Here is a 23,606-nt window from a genome sequence, read left to right as displayed (position 1 = left end):
AAAGGGAGACAAAAATTTAATAGTCATGGGTGACTGGAATTTGTCAGTAGGAAAAGAGAGAGAAGGAAACATAGTAGGTGATTATGGATTGGGGGTAAGAAATGAAAGAGGAATCCGTCTGGTAGAATTTTGCACAGAGCATAACTTAATCATAGCTAACTCTTGGTTCAAGAATCATAAAAGAAGGTTGTATACATGGAAGAATCCTGGAGATACTAAAAGGTATCAGATAGATTATATAATGGTAAGACAGAGATTTAGGAATCAGGTTTTAAATTGTACGACATTTCCAGGGGCAGCTGTGGACTCTGACCACAATCTATTGGTTATGACCTGTAGGTTAAAACTGAAGAAACTGCAAAAAGGTGGGAATTTAAGGACATGGGATCCGGATAAGCTGAAAGAACCAGAGGTTGTACAGAGTTTCAAGGAGAGCATAAGGGAACGATTGACAGGAATGGGGGAAAGAAACACAGTAGAAGAAGAATGGGTAGCTCTGAGGGATGAAGTCGTGAAGGCAGCAGAGGATAAAGTAGGTAAAAAGATGAGGGCTGCTAGAAATCCTTCGGTAACAGAAGAAATATTGAATTTAATTGATGAAAGGAAAATATAAAAATGCAGTAAATGAAGCAGGCAAAAAGGAATTCAAGCGCCTCAAAAATGAGATCGACAGGAAGTGCAAAATGGCTAAACAGGGATGGCTAGAGGACAAATGTAAGGATGTAGAAGCTTATCACACTAGGGGTAAGATAGATACTGCCTACAGGAAAATTAAAGAGACCTTTGGAGAGAAGAGAACCACGTGTATGAATATCAAGAGCTCAGATGGCAACCCAGTTCTAAGCAAAGAAGGGAAGGCAGAAAGGTGGAAGGAGTATATAGAAGGGCGATGTACTTGAGGACAATATTATGGAAATGGAAGAGGATGTAGATGAAGACGAAATGGGAGATAAGATACTGTGTGAAGAGTTTGACAGAGCACTGAAAGACCTGAGTCGAAACAAGGCCCCCGGAGTAGACAACATTCCATTAGAACTACTGACGGCCTTGGGAGAGCCAGTCATGACAAAACTCTACCAGCTGGTGAACAAGATGTATGAGACAGGCGAAATACCCTCAGACTTCAAGAAGAATATAATAATTCCAATCCCAAAGAAAGCAGGTGCTGACAGATGTGAAAATTACCGAATTATCAGTTTAATAAGTCACAGCTGCAAAATACTAACGAGAATTCTTTACAGACGAATGGAAAAACTGGTAGATGCGGACCTCGGGGTGGATCAGTTTGGATTCCGTAGAAATGTTTGAACACGTGAGGCAATACTGACCTTACAACTTATCTTAGAAGAAAGATTAAGAAACGGCAAACCTACATTTCTAGACTTAGAGAAAGCTTTTGACAATGTTGACTGGAATACTCTCTTTCAAATTCTGAAGGTGGCAGGGGTAAAATACAGGGAGCGAAAGGCTATTTACAATTTCTACAGAAAGCAGATGGCAGTCATAAGTGTCGAGGGGCATGAAAGGGAAGCAGTGGTTGGGAAAGGAGTGAGACACGGTTGTAGCCTCTCCCCGATGTTATTCAATCTGTATATTGAGCAAGCAGTAAAGGAAACAAAAGAAAAATTTGGAGTAGGTATTAAAATTCGTGGAGAAGAAGTAAAAACTTTGAGGTTCGCCGATGACATTGTAATTCTGATTCTGTCAGAGACGGCAAAGGACTTGGAAGAGCAGTTGAACGGAATGGAAAATGTCTTGAAAGGAGGATATAAGATGAACATCAACAAAAGCAAAACGAGGATAATGGAATGTAGTCAAATTAAATCGGGTGGTGCTGAGGGAATTAGATTAGTAAATGAGACACTTAAAGTAGTAAAGGAGTTTTGCTATTTAGGAAGTAAAATAACTGATCATGGTCGAAGTAGAGAGGATATAAAATGTAGACTGGCAATGGCAAGGAAATTGTTTCTGAAGAAGAGAAATTTGTTAACATCGAATATAGATTTATGTATCAGGAAGTCGTTTCTGAAAGTATTTGTTTGGAGTGTAGCCATGTATGGAAGTGAAACATGGACGATAACTAGTTTGGACAAGAAGAGAATAGAAGCTTTTGAAATGTGGTGCTACAGAAGAATGCTGAAGATAAGGTGGATAGATCACGTAACTAATGAGGAGGTATTGAATAGGATTGGGGAGAAGATAAGTTTGTGGCACAACTTCACTAGAAGAAGGTATATGTTGGTAGGACATGTTTTGAGGCAACAAGGGATCATAAATTTAGAATTGGAGGGCAGCGTGGATGGTAAAAATCGTAGAGGGAGACCAAGAGATGAATACACTAAGCAGATTCAGAAGGATGTAGGTTGCAGTAGGTACTGGGAGATGAAGCAGCTTGCACAGGATAGAGTAGCATGGAGAGCTGCATCAAACCAGTCTCAGGACTGAAGACAACACACACACACACACACACAAGTCAACTCAAAGCAATGCTCAAAGAGTGCTTAAGAGTAGAGCTTCTTAAAGTAGAAATAATCTGCTGGTCCACAGGCTGGTTTAACAGAGTGGTGTTGGGAAACAGAAATTGGGTCTTGATGAATTGAAATTCTTCAAGGAGGTAGTGTTGTATGCCTGGAGAATGGGCAGGAGCATTGTCTGAAACAAGCAAGACATGGAGTGGCTGATTCAACTCAAGCAAATATTTCTTCACCGAAGGACCTAACACTTCATTGATTCAATCACAATAAGACCACTTGTCATCCAAGCCTTGTTGTTGGACCTTCACATCACATTTAACCTGCTTTTCTGGACTTCACACTTCTTGAAGGCTCATGGAGTTTCTGAATGGTAAACAAGCAGCAGTTTAATTTTCACATTGTTGCTTGCATTATCACAGAAAGCAGTGTGAGATGGTCTTTCATTGGCTCGTGACCAGACAATGCATTCTCCTCTGCTGTTACAAAGGTACGCTTCAACATCTTTTTCCAGAATAGACTCATCTCATCACAACTACAATTCTGTTGGGGCAGATAATCCTCAGAATCTACAAGCAATGGCAGATAACCCACAGAATCTACAAGCATCTTGAAGTTCCTATTGAAGTACTCCGCTGCCTTTGTGTTAGAGCTGACTGCTTTTCCATGCCCCACAGTGCTGTGGATGCCGGTTCTTCTCTGAAACTTCTCAAACCACCACCAGCTTCCCTTAAATTCTTCTTTGACCGCTGATGATCCTGGCATCTTGTTCTAAATGAGGGTGGCAAAAATCATTCTCGCCTTCTCACAAATGATGTTCTTGTTAATAGTGTCACATTGCAATTGCTTTTGATTTGGCCATGTAAGGAACAACGTTTTGACATCGTCCAGAATACGAAACCGTTGTTTAGATACTCTTGTCATTCCCTTTGAAGCATGTATCTCTTTAATCTTGTCCTTGTTCTTGAGGACAGTCCAAATAGAATGAGATTTTCACTCTGCAGCGGAGTGTGCACTGATATGAAACTTCCTGACAGATTAAAACTGCGTGCTGGACCGAGACTCGCACTCGGGGCCTTTGCCTTTCACGGGCAAGTGCTCTACCAAAGGTTCAGAGTTCGAGTCGTGGTCCAGCACACAGTTTTAATCTACCAGGAAGTTACAGTCCAAATAGTTAATGTAGACCGATTGTACGTGTGTGCTAAATCAGCAACACTGACACCATGTTTGCATTTTTCAATGATTTTATGTTTTATTTCTAAGACCATTTTCTTTCTCTTACGGACGTCTTCTTGCGGCTTTATCACCAGAGACATTTCTATGAAGGTTGTTAGAATTTGCACACAAAAAAACACTGTGTGAACACAAGTTCAGAAAAATGTGTCATCACAAGCCGCACTAAGATGGTAGCAGAAAAAGTGCTAAACTCAAACTGCAGTGTGTACTAAAGACATTGTTTATAAGCTGCTGCTGACAATGAAAGGTGTTTGTATTGTGTACTGTTTTCCCTGCCATACGTGAACGGCTTTTGATGTCACACAAAATCGTCGTTACTTGTTATGCAGAACATCCCTCGTTAAGTGAGTCATTATTTTATGACTTTTTTTCCCTAATTGTGCGTTATGGGAGGTGCTCGTTAAGTGAGGTTCCACTGTAATGTGAAATGCTTACGTTAAGCTAGCTTGATGTATGTCATTCTTACAAAGATATTTTGCTTTTCTTAGTGGAAGAAAGAAATATTCGAGTGAACTTAATATCGTTCCTGCACCCACTGGCGTCACTTCTGTGACAGCCGGTACAGTTGTAGTGAGCGCAGAGGGAAGGGCAAGGCTATCTAGCCACCGTAGTGACCATGAAATTCATACACCAGAACATCGTAATCAGTATATGGTGAGTAATGTTTATATCCACATGTACACTCTGCAAGCCCCTGTTTAACCCAGGTTGGATGGTACTTCATTAGTCATTTACTCTCCTGTTAAATTCATGAACTAACAGTGGAAAAATTGAGAACATAACAACTGACAGCTTGTTTGCTGTTATGTGCATTCTATTCTCTCCTTATTGAGTGGAAGTAATATTTGCCATCTGCCATGTCTGTACACAGACATATAAACAAGAAGAAGAAGATGGTGGCTCAGGTTATGAACTTCATTAGTAAGGTGTGTATGGTAGTTGAGCTAAGGACCTGTTCCAGGAGTTTCCAATGTACTAAAGTCTGCGTCATTTTGGAAGGCGGCCCAATTTTCAGTCATTCTGCGCAGCCTCCTCCACTAGTCACAGGCAGCCAATAACATTCATTCTATTTCCAAGCGGTTAGAAGTGAGTTACAGCTAGACAGCAAGAATCTTGCTGCTACATGCTACACTGTTGCTGTACTTCGTGGCAACTGAATTATTCATTCAGCTGTCAGTTTTTTTTTGTTTTTTTTTGTTTTTGTTTTCTCTTTTTTTCTTGTTGCAGTATATAGGTGCAAATGTTTATCTGTCATGACAGCAATAAATGTAAAGTGCTTCACAAGCAGGCCGGGGGAGGGGGGGGGAGGCTTATTTACCACATTTATAACTTTTTCAAATGTGAATTTGAAAACAGATCTCCTACTGTTGACATTTGGAGAACGGACTACAGAACCATGTGGTGTTGGCAAGAGAACTGTAAACGAATGAATCACATCTATAGTAACCGTAGAAAAAGTTGGTTTTGTGTCATCTGGAAAGCATCGAAATCACCAGGAACCTCTAAAACAAATGGATGGTTTTAACAGTGATGTTTCAAAGTGCTCCATGTGAATGATCAACGCCCGGTATCACAAAAATGTGTTACAGTTATGCAGGAGAAAATTAGCTTCAATGGAAAGTGCTTCATCAATGTAAAGAAGTTTTTAGACATTGGTTCTTGATATGTTAAGAAAGAGTTTTTAGTTCAAAGAAGTGACATAGGTGCAGCACGAACTACATTCCATATAAAGATTCATGATACAAGGGAAGGAGGTAGTTCAACAGTGTATTACCTTGATGCAACATGGAGCAATTAGAATCATTCCAGAAAGATCAGCTGGAAAATGAATGATGGTATTTGTGGTTTTAAAGTTTTCATAGGAATAGGTTCGCAGATAATTATTCTGCCTGCTGACTCTTCTTCTGGTTTTGTTTCTGAGAGTCAATTTGTATTTACTTGCAAGAAACATAGCAGTGACTACCATTTGGAAATTAATGCTGTCAATTTCGTGACGTGATTCACAATTCTTGTCATACTTTGCTTCAAAGTCAGTCATTGAGAGCTGTAATTCATCTGTAACAGATAAAACACTAAGTATAAACACCGGAAAAGCAGATATTTTTCCAGCTTAAGAATAAAAATATTAAGAACATTATAAACCAGAGTCGTTCCGATCTCCTGCAGCTCGTTAATTTATACAAGTCACGTGACACAACATACAAACTTGACTTCTTTGCACATGAATGGGATGATAAAGTTTCGTGTTTACTCACGTGCCACTGTCAATGTATCCCTATGGAATTAATTTGGGGAAAGGATTAGGCTATATGGTAGAAAAACAAAAATTCAAGATAACATTCACTGAACCTCTTATGCATGAGGCAATAGACAACATCCCACCCGCAGCATGAGCACAGCCTCTGCGGCATACTGAGAAGCTTCGGAAAGAATAATTTGAGAGGGAAGTGATGATGGATATAAGCCTTGAACCTATCATCATAAATTTACTATCGGATTGTTCGGAAACGGACTCAAATAGAAGTGAAGGTGGTATTACAATGTAGACTTTGGAGCAAAGATATAATATTTCTTAATTTTAAAGACGTGGTTTAAAAAATGTGTTTGTCAACATATCAGTTGTGTACATGATAATGAGACCTTCCTAACCTTTTTGATTAGGGCTTTATATCATTTGAATTATGCAGACTATAAAGTTCAACATATTGCCCAAGGACAAGTTAAGCTTCTCCCACCATGTTGTATGCTCTAATAACACTTGAGAATGCAGGTGGATAAATTCATCAAAAGTCTGATATTTCCTCATGTAAACCCCTGTTATTTTCAAGGCACAAACTGGATAAGGCCCTAAAATGACAGTAACTGTTACTGGTCAAGATATTGGTGGTTTTCGATGTTATCGGTCATCATTCCCTAGAGTTATTCACAGATGATGGTTAATTGTTTGCTTGTTCAATGGATTATAAATGAGGTCTGTCACTGTAATGTCGAAAGAGTTCGTTTATGCTCATAATGCCCATTAACAGCTAAAAATGACAATTTACTGACCATTTTTACAAGAGGCTTTTCATTAGTCTTTTCTACCACTAATTCTTTTTGACGTGCTATTTGTTATACTTTACTACAGTCAAACACATCAACACACACACCTTATACAAATTTTTAAAAATTGTTTTGAGTAGAGGCTGTTGTCAAGCAAATATAATGCTTTCGGTTTGTGCTTGAAGTTAATTTTGTTGTGTATTAAATTTTTTGCTTATAATACAGTTTGAATTACAATAAACAATAATTATTACAAGCTGTTTCAATGATCTTGTAGTTATACAATTGTCATTCTGAGAAAAATTGTGCTTCACGTCTTCACAAAGCTGTGTCAGCTGTTCTTGCCTCCCAACATCACGCAGTTTGAAGCTGTGAAGCAGTGGACGCAACGTCGTTAAGACGTGGGTTAATATTTTTCTCATGATGACTGATCAAAATTGGTTTTAATATTTACTATTCCCCTCATGGATTTGAACGTATAATACAATGTACTGCAGGCAAATGAGCCTGACTGTTGTCTGCAGCAGTGCAATTCGGCAACATGGTCTTCGTTTGCTCTCTCTCTGCTGCTGCACATGTGCAGTTCTCATCCCTCCACTGCTCCACCTCTATGCGTGCAAGTGCCGCCTTATGTGATGGAGCTGTAGTGTATTTATGTTCTTGTGATTTTTACATAATGTGTCGTGGGAACAGGAGAATCATTTCATATACCGAGCGAGGTGGCACAGTGGTTAGACATTGGACTTGCATTCGAGAGGACGGCGGTTCAGTCCCGCGTCTGGCCATCCTGATTTAGGTTTTCCGTGATTTCCCTAAATCACTCCAGGCAAATGCTGGGATGGTTTCTCTGAAAGGGCAAGGCCGACTTCCTTCCTCATCTTACCCTAATCCGATGAGACCAATGACCTCCCTGTCTGGTCTTCTTCCCCAAAGAACCCAGTCATTTCATATCTACTTGAAATACCCATTATCTGTTGTTGCCGTTTATTTCTATTAAAGGTCAATGCATTCAGTAGTAGTACTATACAGATGAGTGTCTGCCTCTGTGGCTGAGTGGGCAACTTGTCTGGCTCCTATGTGTAGGCCTTTAGTTGAGTTCGCAGTATTACGAGGGACTGTTTCTTCAACCTCTGAAACCACTTACATGGGTAGAAGTGGCACTAAGTTTCTGAAAGCTAATGGCGGCTAAGAGAGATGCTCCTCCATACCACATTAAACTGATGCTGCTGACAAGGAATATCACAGCAGACAACCAGCATTGTCTGGTCTACAGGATCTGTCCTGGTGTGATCATGGAGGATCCTTCTTTTATTCTCTTATTTAATCACCATACCTATTAAAGTGTCAAATACAGTATGGTCTTCTCCTTATGTTCCTGTGGGTTATTGAAATTTACATACATTTGAGGCAGACTTTCAGTATTATGTTGGAACTAAAGTGTGCTCTAATAAAGATATTCAGAAAGGAACTGTGCTGTTGGCCGCTGAAGTGGTGTTCGAGGTGGAGACTACAATTTCTCCAGCTCTCTTTGTTTTTTTTAATTGTTATTTTTTATTTATTTTTATTTATTTATTTATTTATTTATTTATTTATTTATTTATTGGAAATTCCAACGAGGAGACTTTCCCACTACCTGTAATTCTAATCATACACTGTTGTCTCAGTCATTTCTGCTCTCTCAGTTGTGCCAGTACCCTATTGTTTAATAGTTATGAAACAGGCACCTGTTGCTGTCATGGGTTACATGGCAACTTTGCATTCAATTCATCAGGCTCACTGTTGAAACTGGTACATTCATTCAAACATTCACTTTTGCAAAGTGATGTCTGTTACAGAGCTCAGTTTCTTTTTTCTCATTTACCTTACTGTAATGTTTTCTTGTTTGTGATGTATGATACCCAACTTCTATGAAACACAGTTTCTTACAAAGGAAGAGAAGAGAATCATGTAAGAGGTGAAATTTTGTTGGCAGTGCAGATTGCAATTGTAATTTTGGTATTTCGCTTTGCGCAGTCTAGAGCATACTTGCAGAGGAAGTATGAAGAATGGAAGTCGGTCATCAGCGATGGAAATTTTGATCCTTGAATGTGAAATATTAAATGAAGAATAGCTTTTACTGATCTGAAATTAAAAATGTTCACAATTTGTTTGATCATGTCACTAGGTTAATTGTGTATACCATGCTGAGAATATTCATACGACTTTCAGAAGAAAGGTTCATGGAATTAATCATCGACATTATCAAGGCTTTAAATGGTTGCTTTCTTATTCAAATGTAGTTTTTGAACAGTTTGACAGTTCTACAAAACAGAACAATTAAAAATCAATATATTTAGATTAACTATCTGTCTCTCTCTACATCTCGTAGTTCATCAACGCATGGTACAGAGTGCTAGGTGTACAATGTATGAGCTAGCATGTTTGCCTGTGTTGTGTACCGACGAGCAGAGCTAAGCAATACTTAAATGTTCTGTATAATTGGTTGAAATTGTTTTATAAAATGACCTAGTTGTAGTAATGTAATATTTTGTTACAGTGTGTGTTACAGGAACTGCAAAAACTTCTTCTTCATAGTAAAAATGTTTGACAGTTGAAGTGTGGCTGCTGCTTCTTTCCAGTATTATTTGATTGGAAATGTTGGTAGGTCTGTGACAAATTTGTTGTTTATTTGGAATTTTCTGCTTTCTGACAGATGATGATGGACCAGAATTGTAGTGGGGAAAGTATGGAGAACAACCTTCCTCACTCAAAGTGAAATTTGATAAGAAAATTTAATTTTGATTCCTATTTTCCCCTTTATCGTGGTGTATGTCTACCACTCTAAAGTGAAATATTTATTGTTGAGGATGAGGTTCAAGTTATGAGGAGAAAGGGTAGTCTTGCTGTCATTGAAGCTGTGAGAGAGAACACTCAAAATAACACAGGTGTCACATGTGTAGGAAATATTGGAATAAGAGGGGATGATTTCATAAATGATTAAGACAACATGGCACATTTTCTTTCCTACTCACTAAGTTAAAATGAAATCTAATTTTACTTGGTCCAAAATTTTATTTTTTTATTGTTGCTTATGGAATGTTGTGTAGTATTTAAGAAATGTAAAAAAAATTACAGTTATTTAGTTAGTATGTTCAGAATAGTGTTTTTTTAAATAGGAGCTATTCCACATCAGTGAAATTTGTTCTGCATCCACATGCTGTACCTTCTCCTGTGACTCTGTTCCCTCCTCTTTTCACCATTTCTATGCAGCAAAGGTAGGTTTATCTCTTCTGAGAGTATTGTGTAATATTTAATCTCGCTACGTAATTCATCACATCCTCTTTGCTTATGTCCACTCACCAATCACACAAGGGTTAACATACCAGGTTTGTATTTAGTGTGGGCTAGTTTTAAACTAGATCATCAAGTAGTTATTCACTGGTTTTCCTATGTACTTTCATTGGTTCAGAGGAATAATTATGTTTTTTCCTCCAACACTTACATGGAAAATTATTGTCACAGGGATATGTCAGAATAGTGGTGGATCTCTCACGCCATTTATGTTCGTAATGGTAGCAAATTGAATCTATGAAAATGAAAGAGTAGCACAAAAGAGAAATAGAGAAATGATTGTGTGTTTGAAACCTTGGAGGCAGAGTCTAGTGATTTATGCCACTGTCTGAGAGTCAGTCACAGCAAGTAATTATATTGGATATAAATCCCACGTTGCCTGGGTATTAATTTTGTCAACTTTCTATTAGTAATGAACACAAAAAATGAACTATGTGTGTAGCGTAATATCCCAGGCAGTTTCTGTACGCTGGGCACAGCTGCTTCGCATGTCTACAGTGCGTTTTCGTAAAAGTCTCTGTTGCAATGCCTCTTTCTAGCTCTGTAGACTAAGATTGTTTCAGTGTTCAGCCATTTGCACTTCACAGCTGAAAGCATTTAAAAGCACTGCCAGATGTCAGGTTGACTCAACTGTAGGAGTGTCTTCGTAGTAAAGAATAAATGTATTAAAACTTCATGCATTATGTGGGACTTTTTCGCGCACCTGATTGTTTATGACATCATATTTCTTTAAGAATTTGTATGGATTAAAAGTATTGAAAGGAGAGATTGCCACTCACCAGAAAGAGAAGCCATTGAATCACAGACAAGCACAATGAAAAAGAGTATTAGAAACATTTTTCATCTTTCAGATAAAGTCCTCCTCCAGAAGTAGAGCTCATACACATTCACACAACAATGCACTCACACATGGTCTGGCTGTGACTGTGTCTGACATGAGTAGCAATCTAGCAGGGGTGGGTAGTGAGGGTAAGAAGGCTGTATGGTGCGAGGAGGGGGAGGGATAGTAGGAATGGTGGGGAAAGGTGCTTGTTGGAGTGGGATGGGACAGGATAGGACTGCTAGTTGCAGCATTTGGAGGCAGAGTGGGGGAGGGGGGGTGGAGGATTTGTAGGTGTGTTGGCAGGATTGAAGGCATGTGTCGGGAGGGGGGGGGGGTTAGTGTACTGAAAGAGGAACGGGAAGAGGGGAGAGGGGATAGGCAGGAGCAGGACAGTGTCCAGTAAAGGTTGAGGTCAGGGGGTTATGGGAATGAAGGATATGTTGTAAGGAGAGTACCTACTTGTGAAATTTGGAAATATTGGTGTTGGTTGGAAGAATCCAGATAGCACAGGCTGTGAAGATGTCTTTAAGGTGAAGCATGTCATATTGGGCAGCTTGTACAGCAACTGGGTGGTTCAACTGTCTCATGGCCACAGTTTGTTGGTGGCTATTCATGCAGATAGACAGCTTGTTGGTTATGCCCAAGTAGTATATAGCACAGTGGTTGCAGCTAAGTTTGTAGATCTCATGGTTGCTTTCACAAGTGTCTGTGCCTTTGTTGGGGTAGGAGTTGTCTGTGACAGGACTAGAGTAAATGATAGTGGGATGATGTGTGGGATAAATGTTGCATCTAGATCTATTGCAAAGTTAGGCGCCATGAGGCGATAAGTTGTGAGCAGGGATGGAATAGGGACAACCAAGATTATGCGCCTAGGTTGGGCGGTTGGTGGAATACCTCTTTGGGAGAAGTGCGGAGGATATTTCTCATTTCAGAACAGGATGACAGATCGTTGAAAGCCTGGCACAGAATGTGATTCATTTACTCAGTTCTGGGTGGCATTGGTCATGAGATGACTGCTCCCTTGTGGCCGGACTGTGGGAATGTGGGGGATGCTAGCTGACTGGTGAGAAATTGGAGATATTTTTCTGGACCATGTTGAAAGAGTAATTTTAATCTGTGAAGGCCTCAGTGAGATGCTAGACATATTTGGAGAGGGTCTGCTTCTCACTACAGATGCAGTGGGGCTTTTGGCAACCTGAGGCAATGGATGTGAAAGTGTGAGTTGTTGTTGTGACTGTGCGAGAGTTCTACTTCCGAAGGAGGACATTGTCTGAAAGCTGAAAACATTTCTAGTGGTCTTTTTCATTGTGCCTGTCTGGGAGTCAGCACCTCTATGTGTCAGTAGCAAAGTTTCCTTTACATATTGTTGTCACTCCATCCTGGAATTTCCATTGTAATATTGAATATTGTCAGTTTTTAATCAATACTGGTGTCCTTAGGTCTATTAAGTGTTTTGTAATGGAGAACTCCTATTCATGGAGTTTCATTGCAGAGTGTGTGTGCACCACACAGGTTTCATTCACTTAAGAGCCAGTGATTTTCTAGATTGTCTACGTACATGTTAAGTAGTTTGTAAAATGTTACAGGGAGTTTCAGGTGATGAAGATAAAAGAAGTGTTAGTGGAATCCATCCTATCATAACACCCCATAAAAAGTACAACAGCAGTTTACCCATATCCACACATCAGAGATCTGTCAGTCCACGATACTTTGTTCACAGTGGACCAGAAAGTTTGAACGACAGACTTAGCACTAATGATGGTCTAGAAGTTCCTGTGAGTATAGCATGCTGCCTAGTCTTTGTGAATCACCCAGTCATTGCCAGTAGTTTGTTCTCCTCCCAGCACAAATGCTTTCAGCACAAATGCTTTACTTGCTTATATTATAGTGCTCTTATATACAGCCAAACCACCTTTTCATCATTGGCCTTTAACTGACGTTACTGCTATTTAGTTGATTTTCTTTCTTCTGTTAGAGATTTCTCTTTTATGTGCTTGCTTTCTATTATTTACTTTTGACATACTTCATGGGTTTGGTGTTGCCTCATCCAGGTTGATCTTTTGTGCTTATTCCTCTACATTCTTGTTTTTTGTTTTCTTTTGCTTAGGAGAGCGCTTCTCAGAAAATGACAAGCCAGTGTGAGTTGTTTCATTGCATGCTGAAGATGGTGCTTTAAAAACCTTGAATTTTTCTTTGAATCACAGAGTGAGATTTTTTTCACTCTCTGCAGATGCAGACATCACTTGGTACAAAGCAGTACTGTAGAATTGTTACACATAGCTTCCATAGTAACAAATTTACACTAACAACATTTTTGCAATCAAAGATTGCAAATATTTCATATATCACATATTTGCTCCAAATGTTGTTCTTAAGTTACATAATTCTTATATTATTTTCAAACGTTTTTAATGTGTAATAATATATTAGTTTTTCCTGCTTGATAACATGTTTGTAATCTTTCAGGAACATGAAGCCATTATCCCTGATTCTTCTGACAGCCATTCTGTGTCTAGTACATCATTTATATCAGCTGTCTCTTCGCAAGAAGATTTGACATTGGTCAATTTGCACATGCAAGTGAATAAGCCCATTGTGGATTCACCACTGCTAATGTCAAGTTACATTAGTCATCTATCACAGGTAAGGAGTATCCAGGAAGTAACTCCAACACAAATCTAGTATAGGTAATGTTGAATAGTTTTCTCCTTGTATGAGAAAAGTAAAGTAGTGAAACAATCTTGGTTCTATTTATGTGTCACTGATAACTTCTTATTATAATATGGCTTGTTCTGGCTATTTTCTGATGAACTCGTATCTCAGAGTCTTTGTTACAGTTCAATAGAATGGTTTTCTTGTTAAAAGTAAGCTAACCACATTTTTGTTTGGAATCTATAATGGTTTTCTGTGTTTGTGCACTAAACTCAATTGGAATGTTAGTAAGTTATCTGACACTGATAATTACCAATGTTTCAAATGGGCATTTGTCTGCATTATTGTTAAGTAATAGCCGGGTAGTTAATAGCACTGTAACATTCAACATACTTCATATATTATCAGGGGGTGTATAAGACCCGGGACAACTGGGAAATTTGGGAAAAACCTGGGAATTTTTCCATCTGGGAAAAACCCGGGAATTTTTTAGAATTCCGGGAGCTTCTCATTGTTTTAGTTTTCCATTATTTTTTGTAGCTTTGGCTGATAAGAACCAATACTCTGAGAAAGAATATTACTGTATCTCACTACAGCAGAATAATACTCCACCAGTAAAACACGAACGAGAGAAAAAACGAAAATAAAACTTAAGTTGCAAGGGAAATGTACCATATTCATGAACAAAACACAGTGCTCATACAAGCGTCTGCCAACAGCAAAATGAGTCAAAGGCTTTAGGAAGACAATGCTATGTTTCATAACAACAAATTGCCTCCGATGAGCATGACGTCACAATTGTTTACATTAGATTCCTTTGAGCGGTTGCAAGCGAACTTATGCGCATGTACAGTTGAGGCGCTTATGAGTAGTACCTTCTCATGCTTCTGGCTACAGAAGTGTGCCAGTTAACTGTATACGCAGTAGCAGCAAGCAACCAGATGCTACCTGGAAAATTTTTATTGATACGCCTAAGATGCCAGGTCCACTTATGCGCAACAGGCCGGGAACTACAGGGCAGGGACAAACCAGGGTATCTGCCCCGGGTGGCAGTTTCGGGGGGCAATTTCATATTATTCTGAAGTTAGAGAGTATGAATGAAATGTGAAACAATTTCCTAACATCAACTTTTTCCGTGTGGTAGGCCTGATAGGCATTTGATATTGGTACTTCGTTCATTATATTCTGTCGTGTTATAAAAATGACCATTTTTGCCGAAACAGTCTTGTTTATTTGCTGTGTGTAACAATTGCGTCAATATTAGGCCAGCCTATTTTGTTTTATCTAGCAGTGACAAAATACACGTATACAGATCGAGAAACCACACCAGTCTTGGGTACTATTTGTATTAACAGCTTTTCTAGTATTAGACAACGACATTTCGTTTTTTCATGCAGCAAAACATTGACGGACTTTGATGAGGTAAAAGATTCTTTTCCAGGAAGGAAAGTACACCATATAAAGCTGTGGCAAGATTAGAGAGAAAAAAATCAAGGTCTCGAGGATTAAAGAAATGTGTACCATCTTGATTGTCTCATGTCTTTACTCGTTTCATGTATCCTATATTTAATTTTATGTCAAACAAAACAGCAAGTTATTAGCTAATAGGCAGTAAAGACTGCAAATTTTCTGAAGAGTTCTTGTTCTGCCGTTTGCAGATAATCCTATCCAATATTAATTGCGAGATTTTTTTAAAGAGGGGCAGGATGTCAAACCGGCCGACTGGTAGCAGGAGAGGCACTACAGGACATTTTAATTTTTACTGGCCTGATTATAGTTTGATGGCACCCATTACGAAATATTACACGTTTGAATTCCAGAGAGCGGAGTACAGAGACGTGCGATGGAAGAATGCTGTGTGAAGAGGCGTGGCACTGCACTTCGGTACACAGACCAAATAACATGTCTTACATTCCTTCGAACATATATGTTTTATCTGTCAGACTCTTCAGAAAGATGTGTGCTACAAAATGAAGATATTTTTGAAAAGTTGATCTTTTAAATCTTTGGCGTCCTACCACAATGCTGGAGGGAGGGGGAGCGCCACTATCTAATATTGCCCCGGGTTGGAAATATAATAGATCCGGGCCTGATGCACAGAGCAGTCTGAGTTGTAGTGGGAAGGTGATAGTCTCCACGCGACTCGTGTTTATGTTAAGTGATTTTGCTGTTTCCTCTTTGTTTAATGCTCTCACATCAAATGAAAACAAAACGGATTTCTGTGGTCGGGAGCTATCAAGTGAATTAAAATACACTCACACAATTACAGAAGGCTAAAATGTGTTATTAGTTTCAGATTTTATTTTGTTTCCACCTTTCTGACAGTCAAGTGTTAATCACCTTGCAGAAAAATGAAGTTATGTTTGTCAGAAAGTAACATGTCATGTTTGGTAGCATTCGAATCTATACTTTCATAATACGAAAATTCGTAATACGAAAATATGCAGTGTACATGTTGCTGCACATCAGACATATTTCCAAAACGTGTTTTTTCCCTCTGAGTTTCATTTTTTAAAGCGCCGGGAAATTCTATGTCGGTGTATAAAACCACAACCATTGAAAGGACTGATAAGTTTTACAGTTCCGAGGAAAAGTATACTGTTTAACAAGGAAAAAGTGTATTTTCATCCGGGAGAAAGTGTATTTTTAAAAGGGAAATCTGGGAAAAATCCAGGAATTTTTTTTCCTCGTCCACGTATACACCTTGTATTAAAGAGCTTAGTCACTGTTTGAATTCAAGGTTAGGGAATATCCCTTTTTTATGTGCTGTTATTATCTTTATTATAGATTCACATACAGTGGTATTCTTCACACTGAAAAATAATTGTGGTTACTGAATATGATCATGAATTCTAAAGATACATCATTTACCACTCACTGATCTGATTTCATAAATTTTTTTAGCTAGTGGCTGCTAAACATATATAAGTACAACTAAATCTCTGTAGCAAGTGAAGACTGTGACCTACACCTGTTAATTAGGTTTTTTTATTACACTGCAGCATTAATTAGTAGTACATTTGCCTTCTTTGTTACTTCTTTTCTTCTGAACTATAATGATATACCAATGCACAGCTGGCCGAGGTGGCCAAGCAATTCTAGGCACTACTGTCTGGAACCGCGCGACCGCTACAGTCGCAGGTTCGAATCCTGCCTCGGTCATGGATGTGTGTGATGTCCTTAGGTTAGTTAGTTTTAAGTAGTTGTAAGTTCTAGGGGACTGATGACCTTAGAAGTTAAGTCCCTTAGTGCTCGGAGCCATTTGAACCAATGCACAGAAATACTATGTAGCAGCAATAGGATCTCAATAGAGGAGTGAGGGTATTATGATGCAGTGAGATGCTGCTGTGTAAGCTGTCATTGTGCAGTTGAGACACTGCTATGAGTTAATGTCGTATCAGAAAGAAGTAATATTGATTGTATCAAATGGAAAATAACTCAAGAAAACCATAAAATTGTGAGAAAGATTTCTGGCAAATACATACCTTTGGGAGATGAAAGTAATACTGCTGATAGGCTGACTCTTGTCTTTGAGTTTGAATTTAGTTGTACCATATTTCAATTTTAATTACTTTTTCTTTTGCACCGGGGGAGGTTGCACAGCTGTATGGTGCTGGACTCTTGTTCAGGAGATTGTTGGTTAAAATCCCTGCCTGTTTTACATTGTTTACCAGGTTATTTAATCAAGTGCTCTCTTCTGTAATTGAAGGTTAGACAAATTGGATAATTTTTTAATGCTGCAACCTGTTTCAATTCATTGAAACAACATTTTAGCGTGGATTCAGTACAGTCACCAGTGAACAATTAGTTCGTCACAGTTATGTGAATCGTTATTATAACCTTTCTTCTGTGTTCTAATAATTCCTGATGGTATACTTGATTCAAAGAACATCTTCACAAGTTTAAAATGCATGTTGTTGGATGTGAATTGCTGCACTAAGTAGCTAGTGTAAGAAGTTCGTGGTATGACAAAGAAAAAATAAGATTAAATACTGGAAACTCAGGCAGGAATATCAATAATGTAGGAAAAGATAGATTGCTACTTACCATAAAGAAGACATGTTAAGTTGCAGATAGGCACCATTAAGACACTTACATATAGCTTTCAGCTACAGCCTTCATCAGCAAAGAGAAATACACACCATTCATACATACAAGCAAACACACCTCATGCACACATGACCGGCAACTCCAGCAGCTCTTGCTGGAATGCAGCTGTCATGTGGGATGCAAGCTGCAATCTGGAGGGGGCAGGGAAGGAGAAGGGCAAGGGATAGTGGTGTACAGGTGAGGGGAGGGGGGTAAGAGATAAATGCTGTCTGGCGGAGTTGCAGAGACGAGAATTCCAACAGGTGCAGTATCAGGTGATTCTGGAACAGTATTGTGGGGCATGGAGTGGGGGGGGGGGGGGGGGGGAAGACGGAAAAATGGGTGGGTGCATTGGCAGAGGGCAGCAAACAAAGAGTGTGGGAGATGAGAATGGGGAGATGATGACAGGATGGAAAGGGTGGAAACAGTTGGGTGGAGGGTGTGTGGTGGTATGTTACCATAGGTTGAAGCCAAGACAATTATGGGTGCGGCGAATGTGTTGTAAGGATAACTCCCATCTGTGCAGTTCAATAAAGCTGTTGGTAGAGAGGAGCATCTAGATGGCTCGGTTCGTGAAGCAGCCATTGAAATAAAGCACGCTATCTTCAGTTACATGTTGTGCCACACGGTGGTCTACTTTGCTCTTGGCGACAGTTGGGCAGTGGCTGTTCATCCTGGTGGACAGCTTGTTGGCAGTCGTACTGATATATAAAGCAGTGCAGTGATTGCAGCAGAACTGACAAATCATTGCACACGTTTCTTTATTGGTATAACTACCAACCAGCTTTCCACCAGGGTGGACAGCCACCTGCACCTGTCGCCATTCTAGTCTCTGCACACTCCACCAGAGAGCATTCATCTCTTACCCCACTCCCACCCCCCTCCTCCCCACCTGTGCACCACTATCCCTTCCCCTTCTCTTTCCCCACCCCTTCCAGATTGCTGCTTGTGCCCCACAAGATAGTTGCATTCCGGCCAGAGCTGGCGGTCATGTGTGCATGAGGTGTGCTAACTTCTGTGTATGAATGCTGTGTTTCTCCAGTGGTGATGAAGGCTTTAGCAGAAAGCTTTATGTAAGTGTCTTTTAATTATGCCTTTCGGCAACCGCTTCTTCTTTATGGCAAGTAGCGATCTTTCTTTTCCTACATTGTTAAAACACAAGATTTGTATCAAAAGAAACATTTGGTTAAGAAAACATTACAAATAGACAGAATGGTTGGCCAGTACTTACCTTTAGGAGACAAAATCCCAAGTATTGCCAGTAGAACTCTGCATTTTCAGAATTTATATATAAATTCCCAACATTAACCCCATTTGTGAATGGCTTGCCCTCCTTTCTAATCTTCCCCAACCAAGTTGTGCTTTCTACATGAGGAAGGAATATACAAGCTCCGAAAACTGGGTATAGCGTTTTTGTGTCTCAAAGTGTATCCATTGGAAATACTTGAAATTTCTAGAATGAGATTTTCACTCTGCAGTGAAGTATTTGCCGATATGAAACTTCCTGGCAGATTAAAACTGTGTGCCAGACCGATTCTCAAACTCGGGACCTTCGCCTTTCGCGGGGAAGTGCTCTACATCTGAGCTACCCAAGCATGACTCAGGCTTAATTCCACTAGTAGGAGACGAGGTATGGCAAAATTAAGGCTTTGAGGACGGGGTGTGAGTCATGCTTGGGTAGCTCAGATGGTAGAGCACTTGCCCACGAAAGGCAAAGGTCCCGATTCAAGTCTCGGTCCTGCACGTAGTTTTAATCTGCCAGGAAGTTTCATACTTGAAATTTCTTCACCTGAAATAATTACGGTATGAAAAGATAGTGATCCATTTTGATTTTTTTTAACCTAATCACTAATAAGTATGTTTAGTCAAACGAGTTTAAATTTCTTTAATACCTACAGCAGAGTAAGGTATGGCCAAAATATGTATATTTCTCAGTGTAAACTTTTTTTATTTGATATGTTGTGAGTTTTCGTCTTCCCCACTGTTTCTTTGGAAACACTGGGGAGCCATAACTGGCAAATATGTGGAATCTTTTCAGAGTGGAGACTGTGCAGTTTTGTATCAACCATTTCAGATATGTGTAAGGTCACATTATTGTGATAACAAAGAAGTTTCTTCTTTGATTACCTTTTTCCAACATTGAAGAGTTGTACTTCACAGTGATGGTTCTGCCCTTGCAAAAGTAGCTTGTAAATTTCACATCATGAGAATCCTCAAAATGCAACTATGCATTTTCCATGAGGTGAACCAGTTTTGCGTTTTTGGAAAACATATTTCAGGCCTGTACTTTCCAAAGATTATGGTATTTTGGGCAGCATTCCTGCAGTTGCTGTGTTAAAGCTAAAAACTGTCCAAAAGACATGTCTTTACATATTAAAACAATGTATTTGACCAAAAAACCAGAACTCTAACCGAGACACTCACCTTTTATGGGCACTGCTTTTACCAGGTGAGTTACTGTGACAAAACTTAGTGCCTGCCCTCACAGCTCCATGGGAGGTGGGATTATTTCAGCTTGCGAGTCACAGCGTTCTAGGATGTTGCTAACTGGTTGCTGTAATTTCCATTTCAGGTCTCATGTAGAAACTGGTCTCATGCATCTCTCCCATCAGGCTGTGATGCATTTACAGTCCCACTGTTCCAGCGGACAGAGGATGGTCGTCTCATTTATGTTGGTAAGACATGACAATTTTTGCTGCTAATTATTCTCTCCTATCAATACATTATAGCTAGCCAGTGTAATTTTTGTGCGATTATTTGATAGAACCCATATTTCTATGATTTGAGCATTAATCTCAGTTGCCTCTCGAAGAAATTACATTCCAAATTTATCACCAATAAAATTTTATGGCAAGACACTTCATTTCAACAGGATAATCGATGGTATGATTTTGTTTATAGCTGTTGTTCAGCATCTGTCATGTATACACTTTTCACCAAAATAAAAATCAGTTGTCAGCTGTACAAAAATTTTAATTTCACTTTACCAGTTTCAACAGATTATCCTGTTATTTTTGGAAGTTTGATACAGCCTTACATCATAGGCAGGCTGATGTAAAATAATAACCTCTAGGAAAAATATTTCCTTCATTAAAGAAGAATTAACTGTGTCTTGTCACAAGAAGTACATAATATATTTGATGAATAATGAGCAACAGTCTGTGCAGTTGATGACAGATTTGTATTTGAATGAAAAGAATACTTGACGGTGTTTCTTGATAAAGGGAATTTTTTACTCCTGCTAGTGGCAGTGAAGATCGTTTGTGAAAGTTCAAAATACTGAAATAAAGTGACATTATCCCACATTCTGGAAAAAAATTTAATTCAATAATGCTCTTGTGAAACACATGGTGGTCTGCTTTAGACTTGGTCTACCTCAAATGACTGTCAATCACTGGTTTGATTGTAATTGAGGGGTGTAATTATAAATTGTTTTTTGACATCCTCAGTGCACGTGGCATGAAACAATGAAAGTATACATTGGTGTAAGACTATTTACATTTGATTTATGTATGAGTTTTCAGATAATTAAACATGGTAAATGAAGAAGGAATACTTGTTTCTTTTACATGTCTGAACCGCCATCATTTTACTAATGGCCTTGCAGTATTTATTTTTAGTGCAGGTTATTGGTAAATGCAGTAACTTAGTAGAATAACTTTAAAAGTTGGTCTGAAATCAATAAATATTATAAAAATGGGTGTATGTATGTGGATGTGTTCCACATCTCCTCCTAAACGACTGGATTGGTTAGAACCAGTTAACTGTCATACTTCAGTGTTACGGAAATGATAAACTGCTACTCACCATAGAGTGGAGATGTTGGGGTGCAGACAGGCACAACAAAAAGACTGCTATACAATTAAGCTTTCGACCAAATGGCCTTCTGAGGTAGAAAACACACACTCCTTTATGCAAGCACAACTCACATACATGTGACCACTGTCTCTGGTCACTGAGGCCAGACTGCGAGTAACTGCCAAATGGAGAAATGCCTATCGGCTGCTTCTGGGAGAGATCAGACAATAAATAGATCGCAAGACAGTGGAAGACAGAATGATGACCAATGAAAAGGAAGTGGCAGTGCACGGAGAATATAATTAGTGATATTGATGCCAAGTGGAAGAAGTAACTTCATAGCTATAAACCAAGAGATGAGAGAACGTTGAAATGACATCCTAATGAAAAATGGCACGAGAAAATATGCAGGGGAAATGTGGATGTTTATCACCGAACATTAATGCTGGAAAACTGCATAAGATGTCTTTATCGAACTGTGAATGTCAAATGGCAGATCATGATTCTGGTGAAGCATGACTCTGATAATTTCTATAGCTTCAGTTCAGACATATCAGTGATGCAACAAGTGAAGTGTCATAAATATGCATTGTGAGAAAATTGAATATCTATTCCTGATTATGGATGAACTTTGCAGCAGTGCATTAAGAGAAAATGTAAAAGCGTGTTCCTGACAATCAGAAACATACTGTCTAGTTTAATTATAATCCTAGAAAGGCATGCAATAAAAACCATAAAAAATTGTTTAACAGGATGGTTAATTCAGTTTTATTTAAAAATTATATTGGTGTCTGCAACTTGTTTTGGGACCTAATTTTCCATTTGCAGGTAATCTATTAATCAGACAACATGCTCAACATTGAATCAATTAATCACCATATCCTTCATGTTGGTTTGAATTTAGCACTGTGCAGTGGGTTCCTGTCAGCTTCATATGCCATGGATATCATTAATCTGCAACTTCTAATGTGGCAAACCCCTACTCTCCTCAACAAGTTTTGATCCTGAAATGTGTCACATAGTTCATTTTATTTTATAATTGTGACTGGACACATGTGATTAATGTTAATAAATGTAATCATTTTGCCATTCTCTTTTGTGCTCACATTTCACAATTCAGAAAGTTAAAACTTATCTTTGAGTTCTATGGATTTTGTTTTGTATTGGCCGAAGCCAAACCAATAGTTTGAGGCCTGTCCATTAGGCAGTGAGCAGTTGACATTATGTTAAATGATCATATTTGGGAAATTTAAATTGCCTTATTATCAACAACAACTTAGGTATTTGAAATTTTTTCAAATATTGCCATTCCAAGAAAGTGTACGGAATATTTCATTTTTACTTCCAAATATTGATAGTCTGTTACTCCTAGTACAAAGAAAAGTAAAGTTTGTGATCTCAACAAATATTTGACACTGATGTCTAAGGAATTGGAGTATGTATTTCTGACAGAGGTTCTTGCATTTACAGTGCACTAAATTTTGTGACTCAGGAAAAAAATGAAGTGATGAGCAAATTTGATAGGGGAGCTCAGCAAGGATAAGGTAATTACATTGGACAAAGATATTTAATTCCAGGTATTCTGATATAAACGTATTAAAAGGATGGAAGTAAGTTACATCGTTTTTGTGGACCTGACAAAGTGTGTCATTGGGAGGCGTTTGGTTTACAATCTTCAATCTTATTGAATGAATGTTTACAAAGATTGTTCATCATAGTGCTTCCAAAAAGTGTCAGTGAAGTGGTTGTTGTTGTGATAGTGATGATACCGAAGGCAGTGATTCCAAAAGATATGTGGTGTTGCAGTTCATTATTTTGTCAAAAATAGAACATGAGAGGAAAAGAAAAGTTAGACATAAAAAAAAAAAGTTGTATGCAACAGTAAAAAGACGGGAATCACTGGATGAATGTACAGGAGGGGTATTTGGTCAGCACACCACTCTCCTGACTGTTAATATTGACTTTTGTGTCTGATACAATTGTCTCCCCTTGAAATAGTTCCTCAGGTGCCCTCACAATACCAAGTAAACCCTATTAGATTTTGTGTACTTTTCATTCCATAGGTCCACAATGAGGAGATCCTCAAGAATATAATGTGGAGTCCTGCATCAAGGATACTTATTTGGTGGTACATGACATCAAACATGGAGCCTGAATCTGCCAGT

The 23,606-nt window shown here is 38.8% G+C and overlaps 1 protein-coding gene across 12 annotated transcripts in view; it reads left to right on the top strand.

Annotated features, from left to right (window-relative positions):
- LOC126336925 (transmembrane protein KIAA1109 homolog) overlaps positions 1 to 23,606 on the top strand; it is a 468,521-nt gene that overhangs the window by 169,801 nt on the left and 275,114 nt on the right. For 8 of the 12 annotated variants that reach the window (XM_050001082.1, XM_050001080.1, XM_050001087.1 and 5 more), the window contains exons 29-32: positions 4,196 to 4,361; positions 12,489 to 12,677; positions 13,369 to 13,545; positions 20,216 to 20,318. In XM_050001082.1, coding sequence (XP_049857039.1) covers positions 4,196 to 4,361; positions 12,489 to 12,677; positions 13,369 to 13,545; positions 20,216 to 20,318 — 635 coding nt within the window. The remainder of the gene's footprint in view (positions 1 to 4,195; positions 4,362 to 12,488; positions 12,678 to 13,368; positions 13,546 to 20,215; positions 20,319 to 23,606) is intronic. The other 4 variants (XM_050001090.1, XM_050001093.1, XM_050001089.1 and 1 more) reach the window with 1 other exon arrangement.

This window comes from Schistocerca gregaria, chromosome 2, assembly GCF_023897955.1.
Source record: "Schistocerca gregaria isolate iqSchGreg1 chromosome 2, iqSchGreg1.2, whole genome shotgun sequence".
Lineage (NCBI taxonomy): Eukaryota > Metazoa > Arthropoda > Insecta > Orthoptera > Acrididae > Schistocerca > Schistocerca gregaria.
This window is presented reverse-complemented; position numbering and strand designations above follow the sequence as displayed.